At 44.8% G+C, this 24,726-nt stretch overlaps 1 non-coding gene and 1 gene segment (V, D, J or C); both read right to left on the reverse strand.

The window, feature by feature from the left end:
• Positions 1–249: 249 nt before the first annotated feature.
• LOC137348497 (T cell receptor alpha variable 38-1-like) lies at positions 250–1,518 on the reverse strand. The segment is given in 2 exon segments: positions 250–727; positions 1,455–1,518. Coding segments are annotated over 2 exon segments (438 nt in total).
• A 19,822-nt stretch (positions 1,519–21,340) lies between these two features.
• Positions 21,341–21,470, reverse strand: LOC137349455 (small nucleolar RNA SNORA15). Its single transcript, XR_010969401.1, has one exon. It is a non-coding gene; the product is annotated as a small nucleolar RNA SNORA15 (small nucleolar RNA).
• Positions 21,471–24,726: the final 3,256 nt, after the last annotated feature.

Here is a 24,726-nt window from a genome sequence, read left to right on the forward strand (position 1 = left end):
TATTAGGATCTTTCCCACCAGGCGTGTTTCTGTCCACATTGTGGACTGGCAGAAACCAAACATTATTTGTTCATTTACAGTGAGTTATATCGGAAGTAGCGGTGCACGGATATAACTAGTTCCAGGTCACCTGCTGGAGTTTATATTCTCAATGTGAATGGCGAATTCCCAGGGATACACAAATAAACAGCAGACAATTCTGCCCTCACACAGTTAATGTGACAATCAGACTGAATCAGTGTTCGATGTGAATGATTTTACATGGTGTTTATGTGGATTGTGCTCGGGTTCTGCCCGCACAGGAATGTATTCACGTGTCAGTGTGTGATCCGCTGTTATAAACAGCCCTCAGCAGACAGCAGCTGTGACCCAGAAACCTGCGGCAGTTTTTGCACGAGGCTGTAGCTCGTTCCCATCACTGTGAGACTCAGTGCACAGTAATAGACCGCTGTGTCAGACAGCCTCAGCTTCCAGATGGTCAATCGGTACAACTTGTCTGAATGCTGGACTGCATCAGAAAACCGATTTTGAGCGAAATCCGCCTTACGTTCAGCACCGCCGCTCGTGTGCCTCCGAACTGCAAACTCGGGCTGTCTGCCTGGGTATTGGCGGTACCAGAATAAGTAATTACCATCGTCGGTATAGGTGCAGGTTAAAGTGACATCTTCTCCCTCTGTCCGTGTGCGAGAGGACTCCCGCTGAGTAACAGAATCTCCATCGCTCAGATCTGGAACACACGGTTAAAAAAACAGGAAATCACCGATTAAAACTTCAACTGAACCGAACTGACGGTGAAAATTCTCAGTCAGTGTTTCATAAAATTAAATAGAATTTGAAGCACAGTAAAGGTCATTCGGCCCAACTGGTCCATGCCAGGGTTCCCACTCCACACGAGCATCCTCCACCCTCTTCATCTCACTCTATCAGCATGTCCTTCCATCCCTTTCTCCCTCATCTGTTTATCTAGCGTCCCCTGAAATGCATTCATACTATCCACCTCAACCCCTCCTTGTGGTAACGAATTCCACATTCTCACCACTCTCTGGGTAAAGAAGTTTTCCCCCCCCCGAATTCCCTTCTCGATCTTATTGTAAATGTTATATTTATACATCTGGAATTCGACACAAGTACCAACATCGTCTCCACGTCTACGCTACCCAACTCCTGCACAATTTTCAAGACCTCTACCAGATTACCTTTCGGTCTCTGTTTGCTAGAGAAAGGAGCCTCAGCCTTTACAGTGGTTTCTGAGAGACTATCTCTCTATTCTAGTATCATTCTTGCAAATTGTTTTTTAAAATTTCTCCTGAACTCTTATCTTGTAGAAATATGAAGACCAGAACTGCTCACAATAACCCAAGTGTGGTCTAAACAAGGTTCGATACAAGTTTAATATTAACTCCCTGCTTTTCAATTCAAGTCTTCTGGAAATTAAACCTTTCAAAATTACTTACCGATAATGAATGTCACCCAGACCACAGCGAGAACGGGGAGCCGCATTGCTGCTGCTCCGGAATTCGACGGACCTTTTGTGTCTCAGAAACCTGCAGAACATCGAACAGGAAAATCTGATGCTGGCCTGATGTCATTTCCTGCAGGACATCAAATAGAAAAAGCTGAGAGGATTGGCTCTGACCAGTCTGTTGTCATTTCCTTAACTAGAAGTATGTATTTTTCGTTCAGAAAACTGAGACATTAACATCGAATTCTGATCATCAGAGACAAAGATTATTAAAAATAGTCACCTGGATCTCTTATTAACCTGAGGGACAGTTTGGTCGCTAATTAACCTGAGACTCAGCTTGATCTCTAAATGACCTGAGAGACAGTTTGACCTCTAAATGACCTGATTGACAGTTTGATCTCTAATTGACCTGAGAGACAGTTTGATCTCTAATTGACCTGAAAGACAGCTTGAACTCTAATTGACCTGAGAGACAGTTTGATCTCTAAATGACCTGATTGACAGTTTGACCTCTAAATGACCTGAGTGACAGTTTGATCTCTAAATGACCTGATTGACAGTTTGATCTCTAATTGACCTGAGAGACAGTTTGATCTTTAATTGACCTGAGAGACAGTTTGAACTTTAATTGACCTAAAGCCAGCTTGAACTCTAATTGACCTGAGAGACAGCTTGATCTTTAATTGACCTGAGAGACAGTTTGAACTTTAATTGACCTAAAGACAGTTTGATCTCTAATTGACCTGAGAGACAGCTTGATCTCTAATTGACCTGAGAGACCGCTTGATCTCTAATTGACCTGAGAGACAGTTTGATCTTTAATTGATCTGAGGGACAGTTTGATTTCTAATTGACCTGAGAGACAGTTTGATCTTTAATTGACCTGAAAGACAGCTTGATCTCTAATTGACCTGACAGACAGCTTGATCTCTAATTGACCTGAGAGACAGTTTGATCCCTAAATGACCTGAGAGACAGTTTGATTTTTAATTGACCTGAAAGACAGCTTGATCTCTAATTGACCTGAGAGACAGTTTGATGTTTAATTGACCTGAGAGACAGTTTGAACTTTAATTGACCTAAAGACAGCTTGATCTCTAATTGACCTGAGAGACAGTCTGATCTCTAATTGACCTGAGAGACAGTTTGAACTTTAATTGACCTAAAGACAGCTTGATCTCTAATTGACCTGAGGGACAGCTTGATCTCTAATTGACCTGAGTGACAGCTTGGTCTCTAATTGACCCGGAAGATAGTTTGATTTCTAATTGTCCTGAGAGACAGTTTGAACTTGAATTGACCTGAGATACAGGTTGATCTCTAATTGACCATGTGACAGCTTGATCTCTAATTGACCCGGGAGATAGTTTGATTTCTAATTGTCCTGAGAGACAGTTTGAACTTTAATTGACCCAGGAGACAGTTTTATCTCTAATTGACCTGAGAGACAGTTTGAACTTGAATTGACCTGAGAGACAGTTTGATCTCTAATTGACCCGGGAGACAGTTTTATCTCTAATTGACCTGAAAGACAGTTTGAACTTTATTTGACCCAAAGACAGCTTGATCTCTAATTGACCTGAGAGACAGTTTGATCTCTAAATGACCTGAGAGACAGTTTGATCTTTAATTGACCTGAAAGACAGTTAGATCTCTAATTGACCTGAGAGACAGTTTGATCTTTAATTGACCTGAGAGACAGTTTGAACTTTAATTGACCTAAAGACAGCTTGATCTCTAATTGACCTGAGAGACAGCTTGATCTCTAATTGACCCGGGAGACAGTTTTATCTCTAATTGACCTGAGAGACAGTTTGAACTTTAATTGACCTAAAGACAGCTTGATCTCTAATTGACCTGAGAGACAGCTTGATCTCTAATTGACCTGAGTGACAGCTTGATCTCTAATTGACCGGGGAGACAGTTTGATTTCTAATTGTCCTGAGAGACAGTTTGAACTTGAATTGACCTGAGAGACAGTTTGGTCTCTAATTGACCCGGGAGACAGTTTTATCTCTAATTGACCTGAGAGACAGTTTGAATTTGAATTGACCTGAGAGACAGTTTGGTCTCTAATTGACCCGGGAGACAGTTTTATCTCTAATTGACCTGAAAGACAGTTTGAACTTTATTTGACCTAAAGACAGCTTGATCTCTAATTGACCTGTGAGACAGCTTGATCTCTAATTGACCCGGGAGATAGTTTTATCTTTAATTGACCTGAGAGACAGTTTGAACTTTAATTGACCTAAAGACAGCTTGATCTCTAATTGACCTGAGAGACAGCTTGATCTCTAATTGACCCAGGAGACAGTTTTATCTTTAATTGACCTGAGAGACAGTTTGAACTTTAATTGACCTAAAGACAGCTTGATCTCTAATTGACCTGAGTGACAGCTTGATCTCTAATTGACCCGGGAGACAGTTTGATTTCTAATTGTCCTAAGAGACAGTTTGAACTTGAATTGACCTGAGAGACAGTTTGATCTCTAATTGACCCAGAAGACAGTTTTATCTCTAATTGACCTGAGAGACAGTTTGAACTTTAATTGACCTAAAGACAGCTTGATCTCTAATTGACCTGAGTGACAGCCTGATCTCTAATTGACCTGAGAGACAGTTTGATCTTTAATTGATCTGTGAGGAAGTTTGATCTCCAGCCGATCTGTGCAACAGTTTGCTTTTTACTTGGCCTGTGGTAAATCGTCTCAAAGAAACAAAGACATACGTTGAATGGAGATGAAAATATTCAGTTTATTTCCATTGCTGTCGCTAAACACACTGAGCTGGCTGACACGGGTTAGGAGATGGGGAGTGCGGAGGGAGTGCGGGCGCGGGCGTCAGCTTTCATTAACCTGTCGCGGGGGACACCCAGGGAAGGATTTCCGCTTGTCTCTCTGTATTAGCGACATCCCAAACTGGATGGGAAATGTCATCTGCTGGCTAGATTAGTGGAAAACTTTCGCATCATTTTAGACTGTGTTCACCATGTCTGGAGCTATAGCGACCAGACGAAATCTACCCGACCGAGTGGATTGTTCAGTGTAAACTCCAATGATGCAGAAGAATGAAATTAATGCTGTCGGTGAGCCGTCATCAAACAGAAATCAACCAAACACTCAGAAAATAGACGGATTAGAGCCCTTTGAATATAATCCCAACCCCTAGCAAACTGCACATTTCTGTGCTGGTTTAAGTAGCGTGAAACAGAAAAATAATACATCGGCATTGAAGTGGAACCTGAACTGGAACACACACTATACACAGTCAGTTGGCCTATTAAACCTGCGCGGGTTTCTCCTGTTCATCCCTCATTATCGAATGAGTGAAATCTAAAATCTGTATTCAGTGCTGTTGGGACCTGTCCTGCGGGAATATTCTATCCGAGTAGTATTTGTCCTATTCAGACATTCACAGGGCGGGTAGCCCGGACACACATTGCTTTATTTACAGAGCACAGTAATACACGGCGCTGTCTGACAGCTCCGCCCCACAAACGCTCAACTGAACCGTGCTCTCCTCTGTGTTCAGCTCGGCTGTAAAACGGTGCTTGGCGAAGTCGGCTGAGAACGTGCCTTATTTGTTGAGGGGCAACACGTTTCCCCGAGCCGGATGGGGAACCTGCCAGCACCAGAATAGATCAGCGACAGTGTCTGTTGCTGTAAAACTACAATTTGGCGTCAGTGTTTCTCCCTCCTGCACAATCTCTTCTTTTCGCTCCCACTCTATTTGTTGCAATCACTTGATCAGTGAGCAGTAGCAGTTTATACAGAGACATCTAGAGATGGAACCATCGCCATTTCCGCTCCATCAGCTCCCAGTGCAGCTGAGCGGCGCCGCGCACTTTCCGCCCTTACACAGAGTTTTCAATTCACTCCATTTGTTTCTGCGGTGTCCCCGCCCACAGTTTCCGTTTGCTGTTCTCACTCTGACCCACCTTGCCTGCCCTGTGTTACTGGAGAGATTGCTGCTGCTGTTCCCTGTTTGGAATTGGTCGGATCAGTAGTGCAGTGGGGCAGGGGTCTGTATTTCTGCTCGGACAGAGCTCCCACACTGCGGAGTTACAGACTCAGGGAGCATCATGCGGAACCGTCTCACACCGCGCATCATCATTATATCACTTCTCAGGAAATATTCTCAACTGGTACAGTCAGCAACCCCGGACTTCCGCCACAGATTGGAACCTAAATCTCACGGCGTCATAGTTTAGAGGAGATTTCACTGTTCTGGAGGTTTTTCCTCTATGGTCTATTAAGTAGTTACTGAATGTAACCCCAACTTTCAGTTCAGTTCCAGCCAACTGGAGCGCCAGGTCTGATTGCGACTCTGACACAGAATGAGAACTAGTTTTATATTTGTTTCACTAAGATTGAAATTTAAGGTACCTATAAAATAAACCGAGATTGGAAGAGCAGTCCATTCAGACATCGTACAATGAAATTAACTTCAAGATTATTATATAAATAATAAACATTACTCCTGAGCTGCACTGTTAGTTGGACGGCTGTTGATTTGTCTGTTTTTACACTAACATTCTCCTGTGATAAATACTAACTCTCCGCCTTTCACCCCACACAGCCCGCTGCTCCATTCACCTTGTCACATTGAGGCAGTGTTTTTGTACGAGGCTGCCTCTGGTTCCTGTCACTGTGTCTTTCAGCCCGCAGTAATACATCGCGCTGTCAGACAGCCTCAGGTCGTGGATGGTGAAATTCCCCTCACTTTTCGACTTGTCGAGAGATGCTGAAAATCGATCCCCCACCCCCTTTGCTTTGAAAACATCTCCGTAGTTAGGGATGTAGATGAGGAATTTGGGGGCTTTATCCCGGTCCTGACGGTACAGTTGTAAGGAATAGGAAGTAGCAGTGGTCGAATAGCTGTAATTAATGGTCAGCGAGTCTCCTTCAAACTGCATCGCTATAACCGGCCCCTGTGAGACCGAGTCTGCACCACTAACACCTGCAGAAATTTAGAAATACAGAACTTTAAGCTTCTATTATCATTTTATTATAACTAATATAAATGCGACAGAATCGTTGCAAATAGAGAAAAACAACAATTAAAAGGTAGATTTTCTATGTCAGTGACACCTTCAAAGGGAAAAGGAAAGCTTGTAAACTTTACCAGTTAAGAGAGCTGCAGCTGTGAGGAATGAATACAAGGTAACAACTAACATATTTGCAGAGAGTTGATGGCGGATTTGAACAGAACGGGTTGAACTTGTAACTGTCGAAGTCAGAGCTGGGAAGATGTTGAGTAATATCCGGTCTTTCTACCGATTGGTTCATTCCTGACAGAGTGAACAGGTCACATCCAATTAGCTCAAAGCTCCTTGGCTCTCCAATTAATCCAATTAGCTCAAAGCTTCTTTGTTCTCTGATTCATCCAATCATTTCACAGATCCGTTGTGCGCCAATTCTTAACGCCAGAGCAAGGAGCAGGAAACAGAGTAAAATTGTTCTGCTTACAACAGAGAACTGGACGGAGATCAAATCTAATGTTAGCCCTTTAACAGGGTCAGTCGGTGAGATGCGTCCCAGTCTGTGGACCAACTACTCATGTCTTCGAACTAACCCTATCCTTACCTAGCCATACACACACACAAACTCACACAGTTTGACTGTCACTTTCTGTCTATGTCTCAGTCTGTGTGTTTGTGTGTGTGTGTGTGTCTGTCTGTCTCTCTCACATACACACACGGTTTTGATGTCTCTTTCTGTCTATGTCTCAGTCTGTCTGTCCGTCTCTCTCTCTCGCTCTCTCTCTCTCTCACACGCACGTACACACACACACACTCACATATACACACAGGCAGTTGGTCTGTCTCTTTCCATCCGCCTCAGTCTGTCTGTCTTAGTGCCTATTTGTCTCTCTCTCCCCTTTCTATGTGTTTGTGTGTGTCTGGCTCTCTCTCTCTCTCTCACTCTCTGCGTCTCTGTCTCGGTGTCAATCAATCTGCTTAACTTGGTCTCTGTTTATTTTTGTCTCTGTTTGCTTGTCCCTTTATCTGTCTGTCTGTCTATTTCACTCGCTGTCTCGGTCTCAATCACTTTGTTAAACTTGGCGTCTGTCTCCATCTCTCTTCGTCTCCCTCCTTCTTTTCTTTTTTTTTAACTCAGTCGAACGCTGTCTGTTTAACTCGCTATCTTTCTCGCCCCCTCTGTCTGTCTGTCTGTCTCTATCTCTGTCTCGCTCTCACTCACTTTGTTTAAGTTGGCGTCTTTCTCCATCTCTCTTCGTCTCCCTCCTTCCTGTGTCTTTTTAAACTCAGTCTCACTCTACCGTTTAATTCACTATCTTTCTCGATCCTATCTCTCTCTCTCGCTTTCTCTCTGTGTGTTTGTATGTGTGTGTCACTCTCTCTTTCTGCGTCTCTGTCTCGGTGTCAATCAATCTGCTTAACTCGGTCTCTATATCTTTGTCTCTGTTTGCGTGTCCCTTTGTCTGTCTGTCTGTCTCTCTCTCTGTCTCGGTCTCACTCACTTGTATAACTTGGCGTCTTTCTCCATCTCCCTTCGTCTGCCTCTTTAAACTCAATCTCATTCTATCCGTTTAATTCACTATTTTTCTCGATCCTCTGTCTTTCACTCGCTGTCTCTCTCTCTCTCTCGCTTTCTCTGTGTGTGTTTGTGTGCGTGTGTGTGTCTGTCTGTCTCTCTCTCTGCGTCTCTGTCTCGGTGTCAATCAATCTGCTTAACTCTGCCTCTGTATATCTTTGTTTGCTTGTCCCTTTGTCTGTCTGTCTGTCTGTCTCTGTCTCTGTCCCTCTCTCTCTCTCTCCCTCTCTCTCTGTCTCTGTCTCGGTCTCACTCACTTGTTTAACTTGGCGTCTTTCTCCATCTCTCTCTCCGTCTCCCTCCTTCCTGTCTCCTTTTCAACTGAACCTCACTCTGTCTGTTTAATTCGCTATCTTTCTCGCCTCCCTCTGTCTCTCTGTTTGTCTCTCTGTCTCTCTCTCTCTCTCAGTGACATGAGCAGCAGAAAATTATCGAAATCAGTCTCAATCCCTTTCATCACTGGCCAATGATGTTCATTACCGTTCATAGCCTGAAGATTATGAGGGACATGATGTAGTGAACATCACTGTGTCCTGGTGGGACAGTTTTTAAAAATGTGCCCTGATAGAACTGGTTACAGTCAAGATTTTACTTGCAGAAAATGATTCTATTAGTCATCCTAGAAATCTGCATGTCCGAGCTGACACTGAGTGTGAAAATGTCTGAATTTGACCCTGACGTAAAATGGTTGAGAAATATCACTTATCCCAGCACTGACAGCAATGGCATCGCCTGGAGAAACCCGATCGGATCAGGGTGCATATTCTCTCTCATTTTCTGTACAAACTCTCGGGGAGTAAATGCCTTGTATTTATTTGAAGGACCGCACGGCGCCCTCCTCCCCCACATTCCCATCACCAACCTAGATGCCGAGCAGTACCTTATTTTTGTACGAGGCCCAAGGCAGTCTCGTTCACTGTGAGTCTCAGAGCACAGTAATACACTGCGCTGTCTGTGATCTTCAACTCTTTCACAGGCAGGTGAAAAGTACTTTGTTTCTGGTTGAGATTCGCGCTGAAGTGTTCAAAACCTGGAGCAGTCTCATTATACCCATAACTATTGGCTCTGAGCATATACTGAGGGGCTTGGTGTGGATACTGGCGATACCAGAACAGATAATAGCTTGTAGCTGAATCCGATACGGAGTAACTGCAGTTTATTGCTGAATCTGCCCCCTCTTCTGATCTGACCCCTTGTTCTGACTGGGACACTGGGTCTCCATTACTCATCTCTGAAAGTAAACAGCAGAAACACGGCAGGTTAGACGGAGTAACAGAAAGAGAATAATCACTCGGAGATAGAGCTGTGAAATTGTTTGAGAACTGGGAATATTGTAGAAAGGTCCCAATATCACTGACCTGTGATCAGGACAATAATCAGAGTCAGACAGAGTTTCACCTCCATGGTTCCAGTGTGAACTCCAGAAACAGAGACTGTGATCACTCCCTTTACCGGACCTGCAATGGCAAAATCTCAAACAGCGCCGAGATCTCATCAGATCGGGTGTCTTCTCCCCGCCCATCCGTTTCTCTTTGAGCAGCCGCTTCCTGCAGCTGGGATCATGATCTTTATCAAGTGTCCCGTGGATAGTACAAGCCATACATGGAACATTGGAAATGCACACAGACGGAGCCAGGCACCGATAAACACCCGTACACACACATGCATATACAGACAGATAAATGCAATATATAAACACACAAGATGTTGTGGAAGTTTTTTTTTTAGAAAAAAGCAGAACGTGTGAGAGCGCAATTTACTTCACATCACCACTAGAGGTTCCTCACTCATCGTGCTGACATTTTCATGGCAGGAGATCAGTTTTAAATGCATAAAGTATTGCCGGATGAGGGTGGCCGTTTGTCCCATCTCAATTCGTCCTTCGACAAACCACACACCACTGCATTTTCCTTCAGTTGTTACAAAGATAATTCCGGGGTCTGGACTCTGCAACTGTGTGGAGACCATTCCAACTGTCAACCACTCTCTATGTGACCAACAATTAGTTGATATCAGTCCCAAGAGACTAATTTCATTTTTTCCTCTTAACTGCAGCCTCTGAAGCTGAAGAGACAGCCTCCTGGATCACTCCTGCTGTACCCCCCATGCTTGAATGTCTCCCTTGTAACTTGGTAACCAAAACTAAAGACAGTGCCCACGGTGTGTTCCGACCAGAGCTCTGCACTGTTCGATCAGGATTTCTTTTGACTCGTGTCCTTATTGCCTCGAAGTTAAATATCCGATTGGTGTTGATGACTTCTCCACTGTATTCCCAGCCCATAATGGGTGTGATTTCAGTGGGATACATCAAAAATAGTGGGTCGTATGATTAAAGTTTCACTTAAGGAGGTCAATACGGTCGTGAGGCCCAATTAGAGAGCTACAGTAAGTCCCAGATTTGCCAGCTACGCCCAAGTCCTAATAATGTGTCCATTTTAAAAAAACATTCTGCAACAACTTATGGCGTGTCTCCTTTATTATTTAGTGTCGCTTCAAATCAAATAAATAAAACTGGAAGCGTCCATAATATTTGCAATCGTGGAGGGTTAACTTACCGCATAGAAAATACCCCCCTCCGCAGTAAAATAAATAGAAAGAGTGCAACAGTTCAGGGACTGAATATCAACTTGGACACATTGGACAAACTTAGGTTACTGGAGTGCACCACTAGATGGCGCGCCTGCTCCATCAGGAATATTCACACAGGTGAAATGACAATCACAAACCGTGAGAAGCACAACAAAGTGAATGGTGTAAAGTGCAATCAAATAATTGTGGTTTCTCGTTGTCTCATACAAAAAAAAACATAGAGACCAGACGAACGTCACAGTAAATACAAAATGGAAGAATAATGAAAGGAAATATGAATTAAATACTTATTTAAATGAGTAAAGGAGGAGAATAAATTGGGTTTTGGTGCAAATATTGGAGAACACGCTGCTGATGTTGTGAAAGGGTTAAGGAATCCTAGAGTTGTAAACAGGGACAAGGATTTCAAAACACATAGAGACGATAATAAACCTGCACAAATTATTATTCAGGCCGCAGCTGGAATATTTGGAGCAGGTTTGTGAATCTTCTTTAGGATCATGTTAAAGTCAGGATAGGGTGCGAGAGAGATTGAGAAAGAAGAACCCAGGGTGAGAGACGATAGTTATGAGATATATAAAATCATGTAAAGCTTATGGCACCGAAAGAGGCCTCTTGGCACATAGTGTCTGCACAAGCCGGAAAAGATAAGAGTCACCCAGTCTAATCCCTCCTTACAGCATTTGGTCCATCGCCCTGCAGGTTATGGCACTTCAGGTGCACGTCTGGGCACTTTTTCAATGAGATTGGTTTTCTGCCTTTACCACCCTTTCTTGAAGTGAGTTCCAGGGCCCCAACACGTTCTGAGCGGCACAGTGGCGCAGTGGTTAGCACCGCAGCCTCACAGCTCCAGGAACCCGGGTTCGATTCCGGGTACTGCCTGTGTGGAGTTTGCAAGTTCTCCCTGTGTCTGCGTGGGTTTTCTCCGGGTGCTCCGGTTTCCTCCCACAAGCCAAAAGACTTGCAGGTTGATAGGTAAATTGGCCATTATAAATTGTCACTAGTATAGGTGGTGGTAGGGAAATATAGGGACAGGTGGGGATGTTTGGTAGGAATAGTAGGATTAGTATAAATGGGTGGTTGATGTTCGTCACAGACTCGGTGGGCCGAAGGGCCTGTTTCAGTGCTGTATCTCTAATCCAATCTCCCCTCTAATTCTTCTACCAATCACTTAAAATCTATGTCCCCTCGTTACTGTCCCCACTGCTGATGTAAATAGGCCCTTCCCATCCACTCTATCCATGCCACTCACAATATTTTGCAACTCAATCAAGTCTTCCCTCAGGCTCCTCTGTTTCAAAGAGAACAACTCCAGCCTATCCATTCTTTCCTCATAGCTGCAAATTTCCTGTTCTGGCAACATCATCTGAAATCTCCTCTGTACCATCGTCCCTCCAATTACATCCCTTCTATAATGAGATGACCAGAACGGCACACAGCAATCAAGTTATGGTCTAAGTAATACTGTATAAAGCTCCTGTTCAACCTCCCTACTTTTATATTCTATGCCTCGGCTACTAAAGGAAAGGATTTCATATGCCATTAGGGAAGGAAATCTGCCTTCCTTACTTGGTCTGGCCTACATGTGTTTCCAGACCCACAGCAAGAGTTTCTACTGGTATTTAAAAAGGAAAAGAGTAAGTAAGGTGAGTGTTGGTCCTCTAGAGAGTGAGAATGGGGAGTTAATAGTAGATAATAAGGAAATGGCGGATGATATGAACAAATATTTTACTTCTGTCTTCACTACAGAGGATACAGAAACATTCCAGTAATAGCTGTAAATCAGGACGTGGGAGGAAGAGAGGAACTTCGTGAAATTACAATCATCAGGGAAATGGTCCTGAGCAAACCGATGGAACTGCGGGCTGACAAGTCCCCTGGTCCTGATGGCTGTCCTCCCGGGGTCTTAAAAGAGGTGGATAATGAGGTAGTAGATGCGTTGGTGTTAATTTTTCAATTTCTGTTTGACATATTAGAGTACCGAGTTCAATACATCAAATAATCAAAGAAAGACATGCATTCTTAGAAGGCCATTCACGACATCAAGACATCCCAAAGCGCTTTACAGCCAGAGTATCCTTTGAATCGCTAGATTATGGAAAGTTCCATCAGACTGGAAAGTAGCAAATATAACCCCTCTATTCAAGAAGTTGGGCGGGGTGGGGGTGGTGATGGGGGGTTGGTTGCAGAAGGCAGGTAACTATGGGCCAGTTAGCTTGACGTCTCTCGTGGGGAAGGAGTTAGAATCGATCTTTAAGGAGGTTGTAGCTCGGCAATTAGAAAAACTCAAGGTATTCGGGAATAGTCAGCATGGTTTGTGAAAGGGACATCATGTTTAACCAACTTATTGGAGTTCTTTGAAGGAGTAACATAAGCCGTGGATAAAGGGGAGCCCGTTGACGTATTGTACTTGGATTTTTTGTGACAAGTTGCCACATGAAAGGTTATTGCGCAAAGTAGGAGCTCGTGTTGTCGCGGACAGCATATTAGCCCGGATAGAAGATTGGCTGGCTGACAGAAAACAGAGAGTATGCATAAATGGGTCCTTTTCTGATTGGCAGGATGTGACGAGTGGAGTCTCGCAGGGGTCTGTAATGTGGCCTCAAGTTTTTACAATTTATATCAACGACATAGATTGGAGGAGTAATGGCATGTTATCAAGATTTGTAGATGTCACAACGAAATAGGAAAGTATGTTGTGAAGAGGACATAAGGCGCTTGCAGCCCGAGATAGACAGGCTGAGATAGTGGGCAAAAATCTGGTAGATGGAGTATAATGTGGGAAAATGTGAAGTTTTGCAGGAAGACTAAAAAAGTAGAGTATTACTTCAATGGAGAAAGAATGCAGAATTCCGAGGTGCAGAGGGATCTAGGTGTTCTGGTGCATGAGTCACAAAAAGTCAGTATGCAGGTACAGCAAGTAATAAAGAAGGTGGATGGAATGCTATCCTTTATTACGATAGGAATTAAAAATAAAGGTAAAGATGTTATGCTTCAGTTATGCAGGACATTGGTGAGACCACATCTCGAATACTGTATGCAGTTTTGTCTACTTATTTAAGGAAGCATGTAAATATGTGGGAGGCGGTTCACAGGAGGTTGACTAGATTGATACCTGGAATGAGCGGATTTTCTCATGAGGAAAACTGGGACAGACTCGACTTCTTCTCACAGGAGTTTAGAAGAGTGAGGGGAGACTTGGTTGAAGTATATAAGATCCTGCACAATCTTGACAAGGTGGATGTGGAAAGGATGTTTCCTCTTGTTGTGAATCCAGAACCAGGGGGAACTGTTTTAAAATTAGGGGGTCGCCCTTTTAGGACAGAGTTGAGGAGGATTTTCTTTCTCTCAGAATGTTGTGTGACTTTGGAACTCTCTGCGTCAGAAGGTGGTGGAGGCGGGGTCATTGAATATTTTTAAGGCAGAGGTAGATAGATTCCGAAGAAGGGTCACTGACCCGAAACGTTAACTCTGCTTCTCTTTCCACAGATGCTGCCAGACCTGCTGAGTGAATCCAGCATTTCTTGTTTTTGTTTCAGATTTCCAGCATCCGCAGTATTTTGCTTTTATTTTAGTCGATAGATTCTTGTTAGGCAAGGGAATCAACGGTTCTTGGGGGTAGATGGGAGTGTGGAATTCGAAACACAAACAGCCATGATCTTATTGAATGGTGCAGCAGGTTCTAGAGGCTGAATGACCTACTTCTGCTCCTAATTCGTATGTTCGTATGTATGTTTCTATGTTGGTTGACGCATTTCCTACATGACACGAGTGACTATACCTCAAATGGACCTTTGGCTATAAGGCGCTTTGGGATGTCCTGCTGTCGTGAAAGGCCCTAGAAGAATGCAAGTCTTTCTTTATTTATTTGATTTATTGAACTCATTTCCCTAACATGCCAAGCAGGGATTGAAACTCAACAGGTCAAGGTGGGTAATCTAATCCCATAATCACTACAATCCTGTACCTCTCTGCATCACATCATGTGTCGTCTGTCACAGGCAGCAGGGAGCTTGAGACTGCATCTCTGGACTGCTCTGGCAAACTGCATCACGGGGCCTCACTTAACTACTTCAGGGTTTCGAGTTACTTCACACAGAGCAGTGTCCCAGAGATCATTGGTGGTGCACTTGGTTCCTGAGTCACTGGCTGTGGGTTGTCTGAATAAACAACAGGTTTAAAACAAAAGCCTGCAGATTTCAAACCGTCTCTGAGCACTGTCTGGAAGATAGTCCCACAATGGTCTGATACACAGGAGGGAACCAACATGGAATGTTGCACGTGCATCACCTCCCCGAGAAACAAATAGCAAACGATCAGTACGGTGCAGTGAAAACTCAAACATGGCGATGGACCGCCGTCAACTGACGATGAGAAGTAACTGGCAGCCCGTCTGTGACACGTTGATTTCCACTTCTGTTGCATGATTATATTGTTTACTTATTACTATTACTGCTGCTTTTATAAAGGCTGCATTTGCTGACCAGGCAACCACTAGGTGGCACAGTACTAACACATGCGCAAATGCAGCTCTTCCGCTGAAACGTCACTGTCTAAGACATTCAGGCAGCTGCCCGGATTAAAGATGGCGCTGCTCAATTTATCACAGAAAAACAACTTCAACCCGAAAATCCCCTCAATGGCTGTCATCGCTGCCTCTATTCCACTTCCAACAGTCCCCCGCTCCCTCCTGCCATTCCACTTCCCTCTATCCGTCCTTCCTGCGCCTGTCTTTTCACCGCTAGCTCCCCGCTGCCTTCCCTTAAGCATAAGCCTAACAGCACTGTGGGTCTACCTACCCCAAATGGACTGCAGCGGTTCAAGAAGGCAGCTCACCACCACCTTCTCAAGGGCAATTAGGGATGGGCAATAAATGCTGGCATAGCCAGTGACGCCCACATCCCATGAATGAATAAAAAAAACGCTACAGCCTTGCCGTTCCCCGAACCCCCGCTCAGCCACTCACTCCAGACCTTGCCATTGCTGAACACCCTTCCGCTCTCCTCGGCCGATTGTTCCCCGCTCCGCATTTCCCGTCCCCCCACCCTACCATCTCTGGCCGCTCACTCCTGCTTCCCTCCCACCTCCAGCCGCTAGCTCCAGGCCGCGCCATTTCTCTCCTCTGGGCCACCCGCTCCCAAGTTCGATCATTCTGCGCGCGCGCCCGAAGAAGCAAGGCGGGCCGCAAGAGGTGACGCAGCAATGTCGGAGTGAGTGGCTGAGAGGAGGGAAGCGGCACAGTCTAGAGCTAGCGGCTGGAACAAGGCATGGAGCGGAGACCGAGCGGCCGGAGAATGGCGTAGTGGGAACGCGGGCAGCTATCGGCCGAGGTGAGTTGGGGAGGGAGGGGGGTGGGGTAGGTGGGGAGATCGTCGAGGCCTGGAGCAAGTGGCCGAGGGGGGAGAGCGGCCAGTGGGTCGGGAGAGAGTAGCTGAGTTGGGGGGAGTGAGTGGCGGGGATCGAGCTCTGGCCTCAAAGTGCACTATCCGGGCACTCGGTGCTGTTGACGTTACGTGATGACATATTCCTGCACAGGCGCCAATTAGTCCTGGCAAGATATAGGCTGCATATGGGCAGCATCTCACTGAGAGCAGGAGGCCGTTTTTCCATGTGCGCAGTTTGGAGCGCTCTGTTGACGTCGGTGGGCCGCTGCGTTGTTCGGAGCCACTTTGTAAATTGAGCAGCGCCATCTTTAGTCCTGGCAGCTGCCTGAACGTTGCAGACAGTGATATTTCAGTGGAAGAGTCCGCATTTGCGCATGTGCTAGTACTGCCCCTCCTAGTGGTTGCGTTGTTAGCAAACACAGCCTTCCAAATAGATAGCGATTATAAATTACACATGCCACACACAGAGGATTAGATTTGTCTCATAATCTTGTCTGTCCAATACACTGTGGAACGTTAACATCTGCCATTTTAAACTTACCTCCCCCAGCATTTCTATCTTTGATCGCTTGTAAATACAAGTTAAAATTGCTATTTGAGAAAATCTCGGATGTGAACCCCCCCTGTTGCTGTTGAGCAATGTGTTTCGTTGCAATTTTAAGAAGGTCTCTCTGACTCTTACAATGCAAGCTGAATACCGCTTCTGTCTATTGATGTGAGAATGCCCTGTGGTGAGCAGCTACTGGAACTCTCAGTGTAGATTTTTGTACGGGATCCAGCAGTGTGGGGTCAATGAGGCAGAAATACACAGCGGTGTCAGAGATCAGGGTATAGCTGATCGTTAACTTGGTAATCTTGGTAATTGTATCTAACGTGCAAGAGCTAGTGATGGGTGAGCTCCTGTATACATTCCCTTCAATAGGACGAAGCACGTCTTGTGGAGGCTGCCCTTGGTGCTACCTGACCAGTATATGTAAGCGTTAGACTTCATTGTTTTCGAGGTGTAGGTAAGTGTGACATTACTTCCCTCTTCAACCGTTACTTCAGGGAAGGCGATGTACTGGACCTTGGTGGCTCCATTCTAACATAAAATACCAGCAATAATCATTACCATTGTCATCATGACCATTGTGTTACCGATAATCATATCCAAGTTACAGCAGTCACGGGCAGAATGTATTTTTATGGCAGATGAAATAGAAACTTAGAAGTCATATAATGATGAGGAGCGGTGAGAGACGGTTCTGCAAGATTCTCCCAACGTCTGTAACTCTGCAGTCCGGAAAATCCACTGCCGGAGCAGAATTACAGACCGCCGCCCATTGCACTGCTGATCCAATCAATGCGAAACTGTAATAATCTTTGCAGTCACACATGACAGACAAGGTGAGGCATCGCGAGAGAAGCCAAGGGGAAATGTGGGCGGGGCTGCAGCTGCCAGTGTTGGCTCTTTAGAAGGGTGAATCTCTATGGTGGGGCAGTGAAGGGAAGAAGTTATTCTAGTTCTGATATCTGTGCCGGTGACTTCCATTAAAAAAGCTGCTCACTGACCATTGTATCTACCCAGAGCCGATATAAAGGGGAATATCGATGTCCCCGGGTGCAGAGGGATTCCAATACCTCGACATGATAAGTCAGACAAAGAGCATCTTTCATATTCACTGATTGACAGGTTGGAGCAGAATGGGGGAATAGTAACTGTAGATAGGCTCAGTGGTGCCGGGGTGAGTTACTCATTAAAAATATTTACAACTTATTGACATTCACAATAACCATTTTCACAATAAGTTGGCAGTTAACCATTCGGAACACAGTCTTCCATTTGAACTTAATGGTTGTATTTTAATGCATGTTGCTTTAAAGCTTTAGTTAACTGAAAAGATTAATGCTAACAGTTTGAAATCCCCTCTGACTCTCAAACGAACAAATTCATCCTCCTACTGCCCTCTGTTAGCGAGCACATGTAAACCTAAAAAAATAAGATGAAGAGGCAGCGCAGGGTAACATGGATTGCATATGGTAGATTTGTTAAAAAATTATTTTCTATCGGTCTTCAAATCGGCCCGCCATAACATCCGCCTTCCGCCGGCGGTGCCTCTGAAGTGCAAAGCAGTGGCATTTTCTGTGCAAAACAAATAATTGTTTTCCAACACTGTGAGTCTCAGTGTGCAGTAATAAACTGCATTGCGGGTCAGCTTCATGTGAGATGGTTAATATGGTAAATTTAGTCGAGCTGTCCACTTGTTCCAAAAAACATGTTTTGCCAAAATCTGTTTTATCATCAGAACCGCTGGCATATTTCATCAGAATACACTCGGGTTGTGTTCCAGAGTGTCTCCTGTACCCGAAATTAATAATGGCCGTCGTCCCACTTAATATTATCGATAAAGTTTAAAGTCACCGCTTCTCCTTCTGTCTCAACTGCTCAGCACAGCAGCTGAGTGACAGAATCTCAATGCAATTGATTTGAAAACGCATGTTCAAACATTCAGTCTATGTTGAAAACCGGAGTAGCGATCGAGTGTGTATGATTCACCAGCGTCATTTTACCAGCAGAAGAATGCATTTTCACTGGGAAGGAAATTATTCCTGGGAAATGATATAATGATGAAAGCCGGAGGGAGAGGATTCCACATGCACCCATTGCTCTGCTGATCAAACCAATATCAAACAAGGAACAGCGGCAGCAATCTCTCCAATAAAGTAAAACAGGTCAGGGTGAAAGCAGCATGGGCAAGTTGTAGGAGCTGTTTCAAATAGCAGTGTTGTTACATGGAGGATCCAACTGTGAGATATTGTTGGGTTGTCTTCATCTTCCCTCACAATAATGTCTTCCTCCTTTCTTTGTAAGAATCCATCCAAAGAAGAAAAACCCCGCCCCTGTGCCCTGCCGCTGGCGGATACGGGAGCATTTAAATTAGCATTGTATCCCAGGGCCTCACTGCAATGACATCTGGAGAAGTGTCAGACAGTTCATGCAATACAAATGTATCCTGAAAAAATACTTTAAATTAAACTGAATTAGAACTAGGGGACATGGGTTTAAAGAACAAAAGGTAATTGTAGGATTGTATCCAGAATTCCTTCTTCACACACAGAATATGATGAACGTGTTTAATTAATTTACGGTTAGAGTGGCGAAGAAACAAACCCTGGAATCGTTGAAGGACAACTTTGAGGTCCTAGTGGGGCTGGGAGTTAAGATCACTCAGGACCGATGAGACAGAGTAGACCAAAAGGATTCCGGCCGTCCGAATCATCTTGTGAACGGAAACAGGGCAGACGTTATATCATTATTATTATTTCTGCTGATATGTTGGACAATCAACATGAAAATTTCATTCTCCACCCACCTGGAGAAGGACGTGGGTTCAAAGTAGAAAATTAGGTTTCACGGCAGGAATCATGAAATTTCTCTTCACACACAGAGAGTGATCAAAAAGTGGAATAAAGTTTCGTTTAGACTGTGGGAGGAAAATACACTGAAATTGTTGGATGTTGCAATGGAAGGTGAGGGTTCGGATCTTTCTGAATAAAAGAGCCGCAACAAGAAACAGGAAATAGTGTTTTTATTTGTAACTGGCCTGTGAACAGCAACATGTCGGGATTTGGCGTCATTCGTGCCACGTCGCAGTTCGGAGTAACGTCCAGCAGAGGGCAGTGTGAAAAAGTGAAAAATACTGAGCGGTGAGCTCAGAAACAGTGCAAGCTGGTATCAGTGAGAAACAGAGTGCGGGTGGCTGGTGTGAGCTCAGAAACAGTGGAAACTGATGTCAGTGAGAAACACTGAGTGTGGGCGGCGCGAGTGGGTATACCCCAAGACACAGTTTGTATTGTTAGTTTGACAGGAAGAAGCCTCGGAGCTGGAGCTGAAGCGAGAGTTTTCGTCCTTGACAAAAAATATCCCTGGTTCTAAACCGACCTCCCTGTACAATTCTTTCAGCCACCATTCCATCTGATGTGATAATGTTCCGGATTTACAGAATTTCCATGCTGGTTTACACTCTGGTCTGCACCGATGTGACCGGTGAAGATGAAATGATGCAACTCCCTCGGCGAGTGGTTGTTCGTGAAGCTGGAATCGTATCCATGAACTGCTCTTCTACCACTGCGTTCAACGTCCTGCGTTGGTACAGGCAGCAGCCGAATCAGCCCCTCCAGCATCTGGTGATGGCCACAAGAGGGGCAGATCAACCCGGGAGGATCACTGCTTCAATCGGGGGAGGCAATAAACTCAGTACCCTGACTGTGAGAGACGCGCGACTGACAGACACGGCGACCTATCTCTGTGCAGATAGACCACAGTGTAACAAACAGATAGAGAGTCCGTACAGAAACCTGCACCGAGCGGGAGAGCCACACTTCTGTGTTTCGTGTAACGGGATTTCGAGTAACCAGGCTGTAATAATCGGAAGGAATTAGATCAAAAACTAATTAATAGAGAATCGAGAGAGTGAAGGAACGTAAGAGAGAAAGAGAGTTAGAAACACCGGCAGAAAACAGAAGAGAAAATACGAAAGGAAGAATGAGCAAGAGAAAGGAAATACACGTTACTAATTCGTGCAGAGCAGCACAGCAAACAAGGAAATGAGGAACGAGAAGTGGAAGTGAGAAATATCGAGTGTAAACAAAGCTAAAAGTTAAGAGAAGGCCATAAAAACTCATATTTCCCTTCCTCCTATTTACACATTTGAATTTTCTGTAAAGCCTCTCCCAACAATAGGTCGCTTGAAAGTCCCATTGAGAAACTCGCACTTTATCCATTGCCTGACAGTGTTAAATTCCCAGAGTCACCAGCAGAGGTCTCCGTGGTCACATGTTTGTCGCAACTGCAAATATTTGAGACAAACACTGCGGTCTCGCCGTCTGAAGCAGCAAGGCCCACTGCTCTCGACTGGTTGTTTTGCTTTGACCCGCCTAGTTACCAGATCTGGGTTTCGTTCCCACCTCGTTCTGCAAAGGTGCAACCACTCCCTACAAAAGGACAGTGACTGTAGCCCAGCTCGGGGTGTTTCCATTCACCATTGGGCTAAAGACCACAGGATAATTGGACCGGGGTGTGCAGACGTAATTTAATCGGCAGTTTAAAGTTGTACATTCGGTCACATTTTTATATAAATCCTGTCTCATTCCAACATCCACATTTGTTGAGGAAACATGCCTAAATAAAGATGTCACGTTGTAATTACATCCTCCCACCAGCAGTGGTGTGTGACATCTCTATTAGGGGAATAATAAAAATGTGGCAAATGTACATGGTCGGTTTCCATATGAAAGTGAACACTACAATTTGTAATACAGAAATGTTTTAATATATGAAAATTGCAATGTTCAAATCCACAAAAACTTGCGTTCACCTTTTGAATGTTGCTGTGACAGGACAGCGCACCAATTTGCATCAAGAAAGTGAAGATACTCGAGCATGATGTCCGACTGCTTTAACTACCAAAGAGTTAACACAGAATTCAGTCATGCACGTAGAATAATACGTTGCAGAACCTACCCGGGAACAGGCTATTTTAGATTTGGTAATGTGCAATGAGGTAGGATTAATAAGAGATCTCGTAGTTAAGGATCTTCTAGAGGGAAGGTATCGCCCTCAGGTAGAATTTCAAATTCAGTTTGAGGGTGAGCAACTCGGGACTCAAATCAGTGTCTTAAACTTAAACAAGGGCAATTACAGAGGTCTGAAGAAGGAGTTGCCTAAAGCGGGTTGGGACGATAGACTACAGGGAAATTCAGTAGATGGGCATTGGCAGTCTTTTAAGCAGATATTTCATAACACTCAGCAAACATTTATTCTGGTCAGAAGGAAGGACTCATAGAGAACGATGAACCACCCGTGGATAACAAAGAGAATATCAAATCAAAAGCAAAGGCGTACAAAGAGGCGAAAGCTCGTGGTTGGCCAGAGGATTGGGAATGTTTTAGAAACCAGCAGCGGATGACTAAAAAACTAATAGAGGGAGAAAATTGATTATGAGTGGAAATTGGCAAGAAATAGAAAAACAAACAGTAAGAGCTTCTACGGGTATATAAAAAGGAAGAGAGCAGTTAAATTAAGTGTGGGACCCTTCGAGGATGAGACTGGGGAATTAATAACAGGGAACAGGGAAATGGCAGGTAATTTAAATCAATATTTTGCATCAGACTTCGCGGTGGAGGACACTATAAACATCCCAACAATAATCGATGATCAAGGTATCAATGGGAGGGAGGAACTTGTAACAATTTCTATCACGAGGGAAAAGGTGCTGGACAAACTGATGGGACTAAAGGCAGACGGGTCGCAAGGCCCTGATGGACTGTATCCAAGGGTTTTAAAAGAAGTGGCTGCAGAAATAGTGGAGGCATTGGTCACAATTGACCAAATCTCACTGGATTCCTGTAGGGAATTGTTACAACTGTACAGCGTCTTGGTGAGGCCATACCTGGAGTACTGCATACAGTTCTGATCCCCGTATTTAAGGGAGGAAGGATATACTAGCATTGGAGGCAGTTCAGAAAAGGTTCACTAGGCTGATTCCTGGGATGAAGGGGTTGTCTTATCAAGAACGGATAAACAGGTTAGGCCTTTCTGCATTGGAGTTCAGAAGAATGAGAGGTGATCTTATTGAAGCATATAAGATTCTAAGGGGCTTGACAGGGTTGATGTTGACAATATGTTTCCAATGGTGGGGGAATCTCGAACTAGGGGACATAGTTACTAAATAAGGGGTCACACATTTAAATCTGAGATGCAAAGGTATTTCTTCTCTCAGAGGGTGTTGAATCTCTGGAATTCTCTACCTCAGAGAGTTGTGGAGGCTAGGTAACTAAATGTATTTAAGGAGGAGGTAGTTAGATTTTTGACATCTCTGGGAGTCGAGGGTTATGTGAAGCAGGCCCGAAAGAGGAATTGAGGCCAAGGACAGATCAGCCATGATCTTATTGAATGGCGGGACAGGCTTGAGGGGCTGAATGGCCTACTCCTGCTTCTATTTCTTATGTTCTTGGATCCTGCGCCACTCTTCTCACTGCTGGCTCCCCGCTGCCTTCCCTTAAGCTCTCGCCACAGCCTTGTCGTTCCCCCCACCCCGCTCGATCCAGACCTCGCCACTGCTGAACCTCCCCTACTTCCCCTCGGCCGATTGCTCCCCGCGCCGCGCTTCCTGTCCTCCCACCCCGCCCCCCCAATCTCTGGCCGCTCAACCCATGCTTCCCCCGCCTCCAGACGCCAGCTCCAGGCCGCGCCACTTCTCTCCTCTCGGCCAGTCGCTCCCAATTTCCACCCTTCTCCACGCGCCCGAAGAAGCACGGCCGGCCAAGATGGGGTGACGCGGCGATGTCAGAGCGAGTGACTGAGAGGAGGGAAGCGGCACAGCCTAGAGTTAGCGGCTGGAGTGGGGGTGGGGTTGGGGGGGGGGGGGGGGTAGGGGCGGGGGCGGGGGCGGAGAGCGAGCTCTGAAGAGTGGGGTGGTGGGCTGGCCCTTTAGAAGGTGAATCTCTATGGTCGGGCAGTGAAGGGAAGTCGTTATTCTTGTTCTGATATCTGTGCCGGTGTCTCCCATTAAACAAAATCTGCTCAATGACCATTGGATCAATCCAGAGCCGATATAAAGGGGAATATCGATGTCCCCGGGTGCAGAGGGATTCCAATACCTCGACATGATAAGTCAGACAAAGGGCATCTTTCATATTCACTGATTGACAGGTTGGAGCAGAATGGGGGAATAGTAACAGTAGATGGGCTCAGATTTGCTGGGGTGAGTTACTCATTACAAATATTTACAACTTATTGACATTAACAATAACCATTTTTTCAATAAGTTCGCAGTTAACCATTTGGAGCACAGTCTTCCATGTGAGCTTAATTCAATTTTAATGCATGTTTCTTTAAAACTTTAGTTAACTGAAAAGATCAATGCTCACAGTTTGAAATCCGCTCTGACTCTCAATCGAATAAATTCATCCTCTTTCTGCCCTCTGTTGGCGAGCACATGTAAACTTTAAAAAAATATAAGATGAAGAGGCAGCGCAGGGTAACATGGAGTGGAAATGGTAGATTTGTTAAATAATTATTTTCTTTCGGTCTTCAAATCTGCCCGCCATAACATCCACCTTCCACCGGCGGTGCCTCTGAAGTGCAAAGCAGTGGAAAATTCTGTGCCAAAAAAACCTGTTTTCCAACACTGTGAGTCTCAGTGTGCAGTAATAAACTGCATTGCGGGTCAGCTTCATGTGAGATGGTTAATATGGTAAATTTAGTCGAGCTGTCCACTTGTTCCAAAAAACATGTTTTGCCAAAATCTGTTTTATCATCAGAACTGCTGGCGTATTTCATCAGAATACACTCGGGTTGTGTTCCAAAGTGTCTCCTGTACCCGAAATTAATAATGGCCGTCGCCCCACATAATATTATCGATATCTGTCTTAACTGCTCAGCACAGCAGCTGAGTGATAGAATCTCAATGCAATCGATTTGAAAACGCATGTTCAAACATTCAGTCTATGTTGAAAACCGGAGTAGAGATCGAGTGTGTATGATTCAGCAGCGTCATTTTACCAGCAGAGGAATACATTTTCACTGGGAAGGAAATTATTCCTGGGAAATGATATAACGATGAAAGTCGGAGGGAGAGGATTCCACATGCACCCATTGCTCTGCTGATCAAACCAATATCAAACAAGAAACAGCGGCAGCAATCTCTCCAATAAAGGAGAGCATGTAAAACAGGTCAGGCTGAAAGCA

This window comes from Heterodontus francisci, chromosome 34, assembly GCF_036365525.1.
Source record: "Heterodontus francisci isolate sHetFra1 chromosome 34, sHetFra1.hap1, whole genome shotgun sequence".
In the NCBI taxonomy this organism is placed as follows: domain Eukaryota; kingdom Metazoa; phylum Chordata; class Chondrichthyes; order Heterodontiformes; family Heterodontidae; genus Heterodontus; species Heterodontus francisci.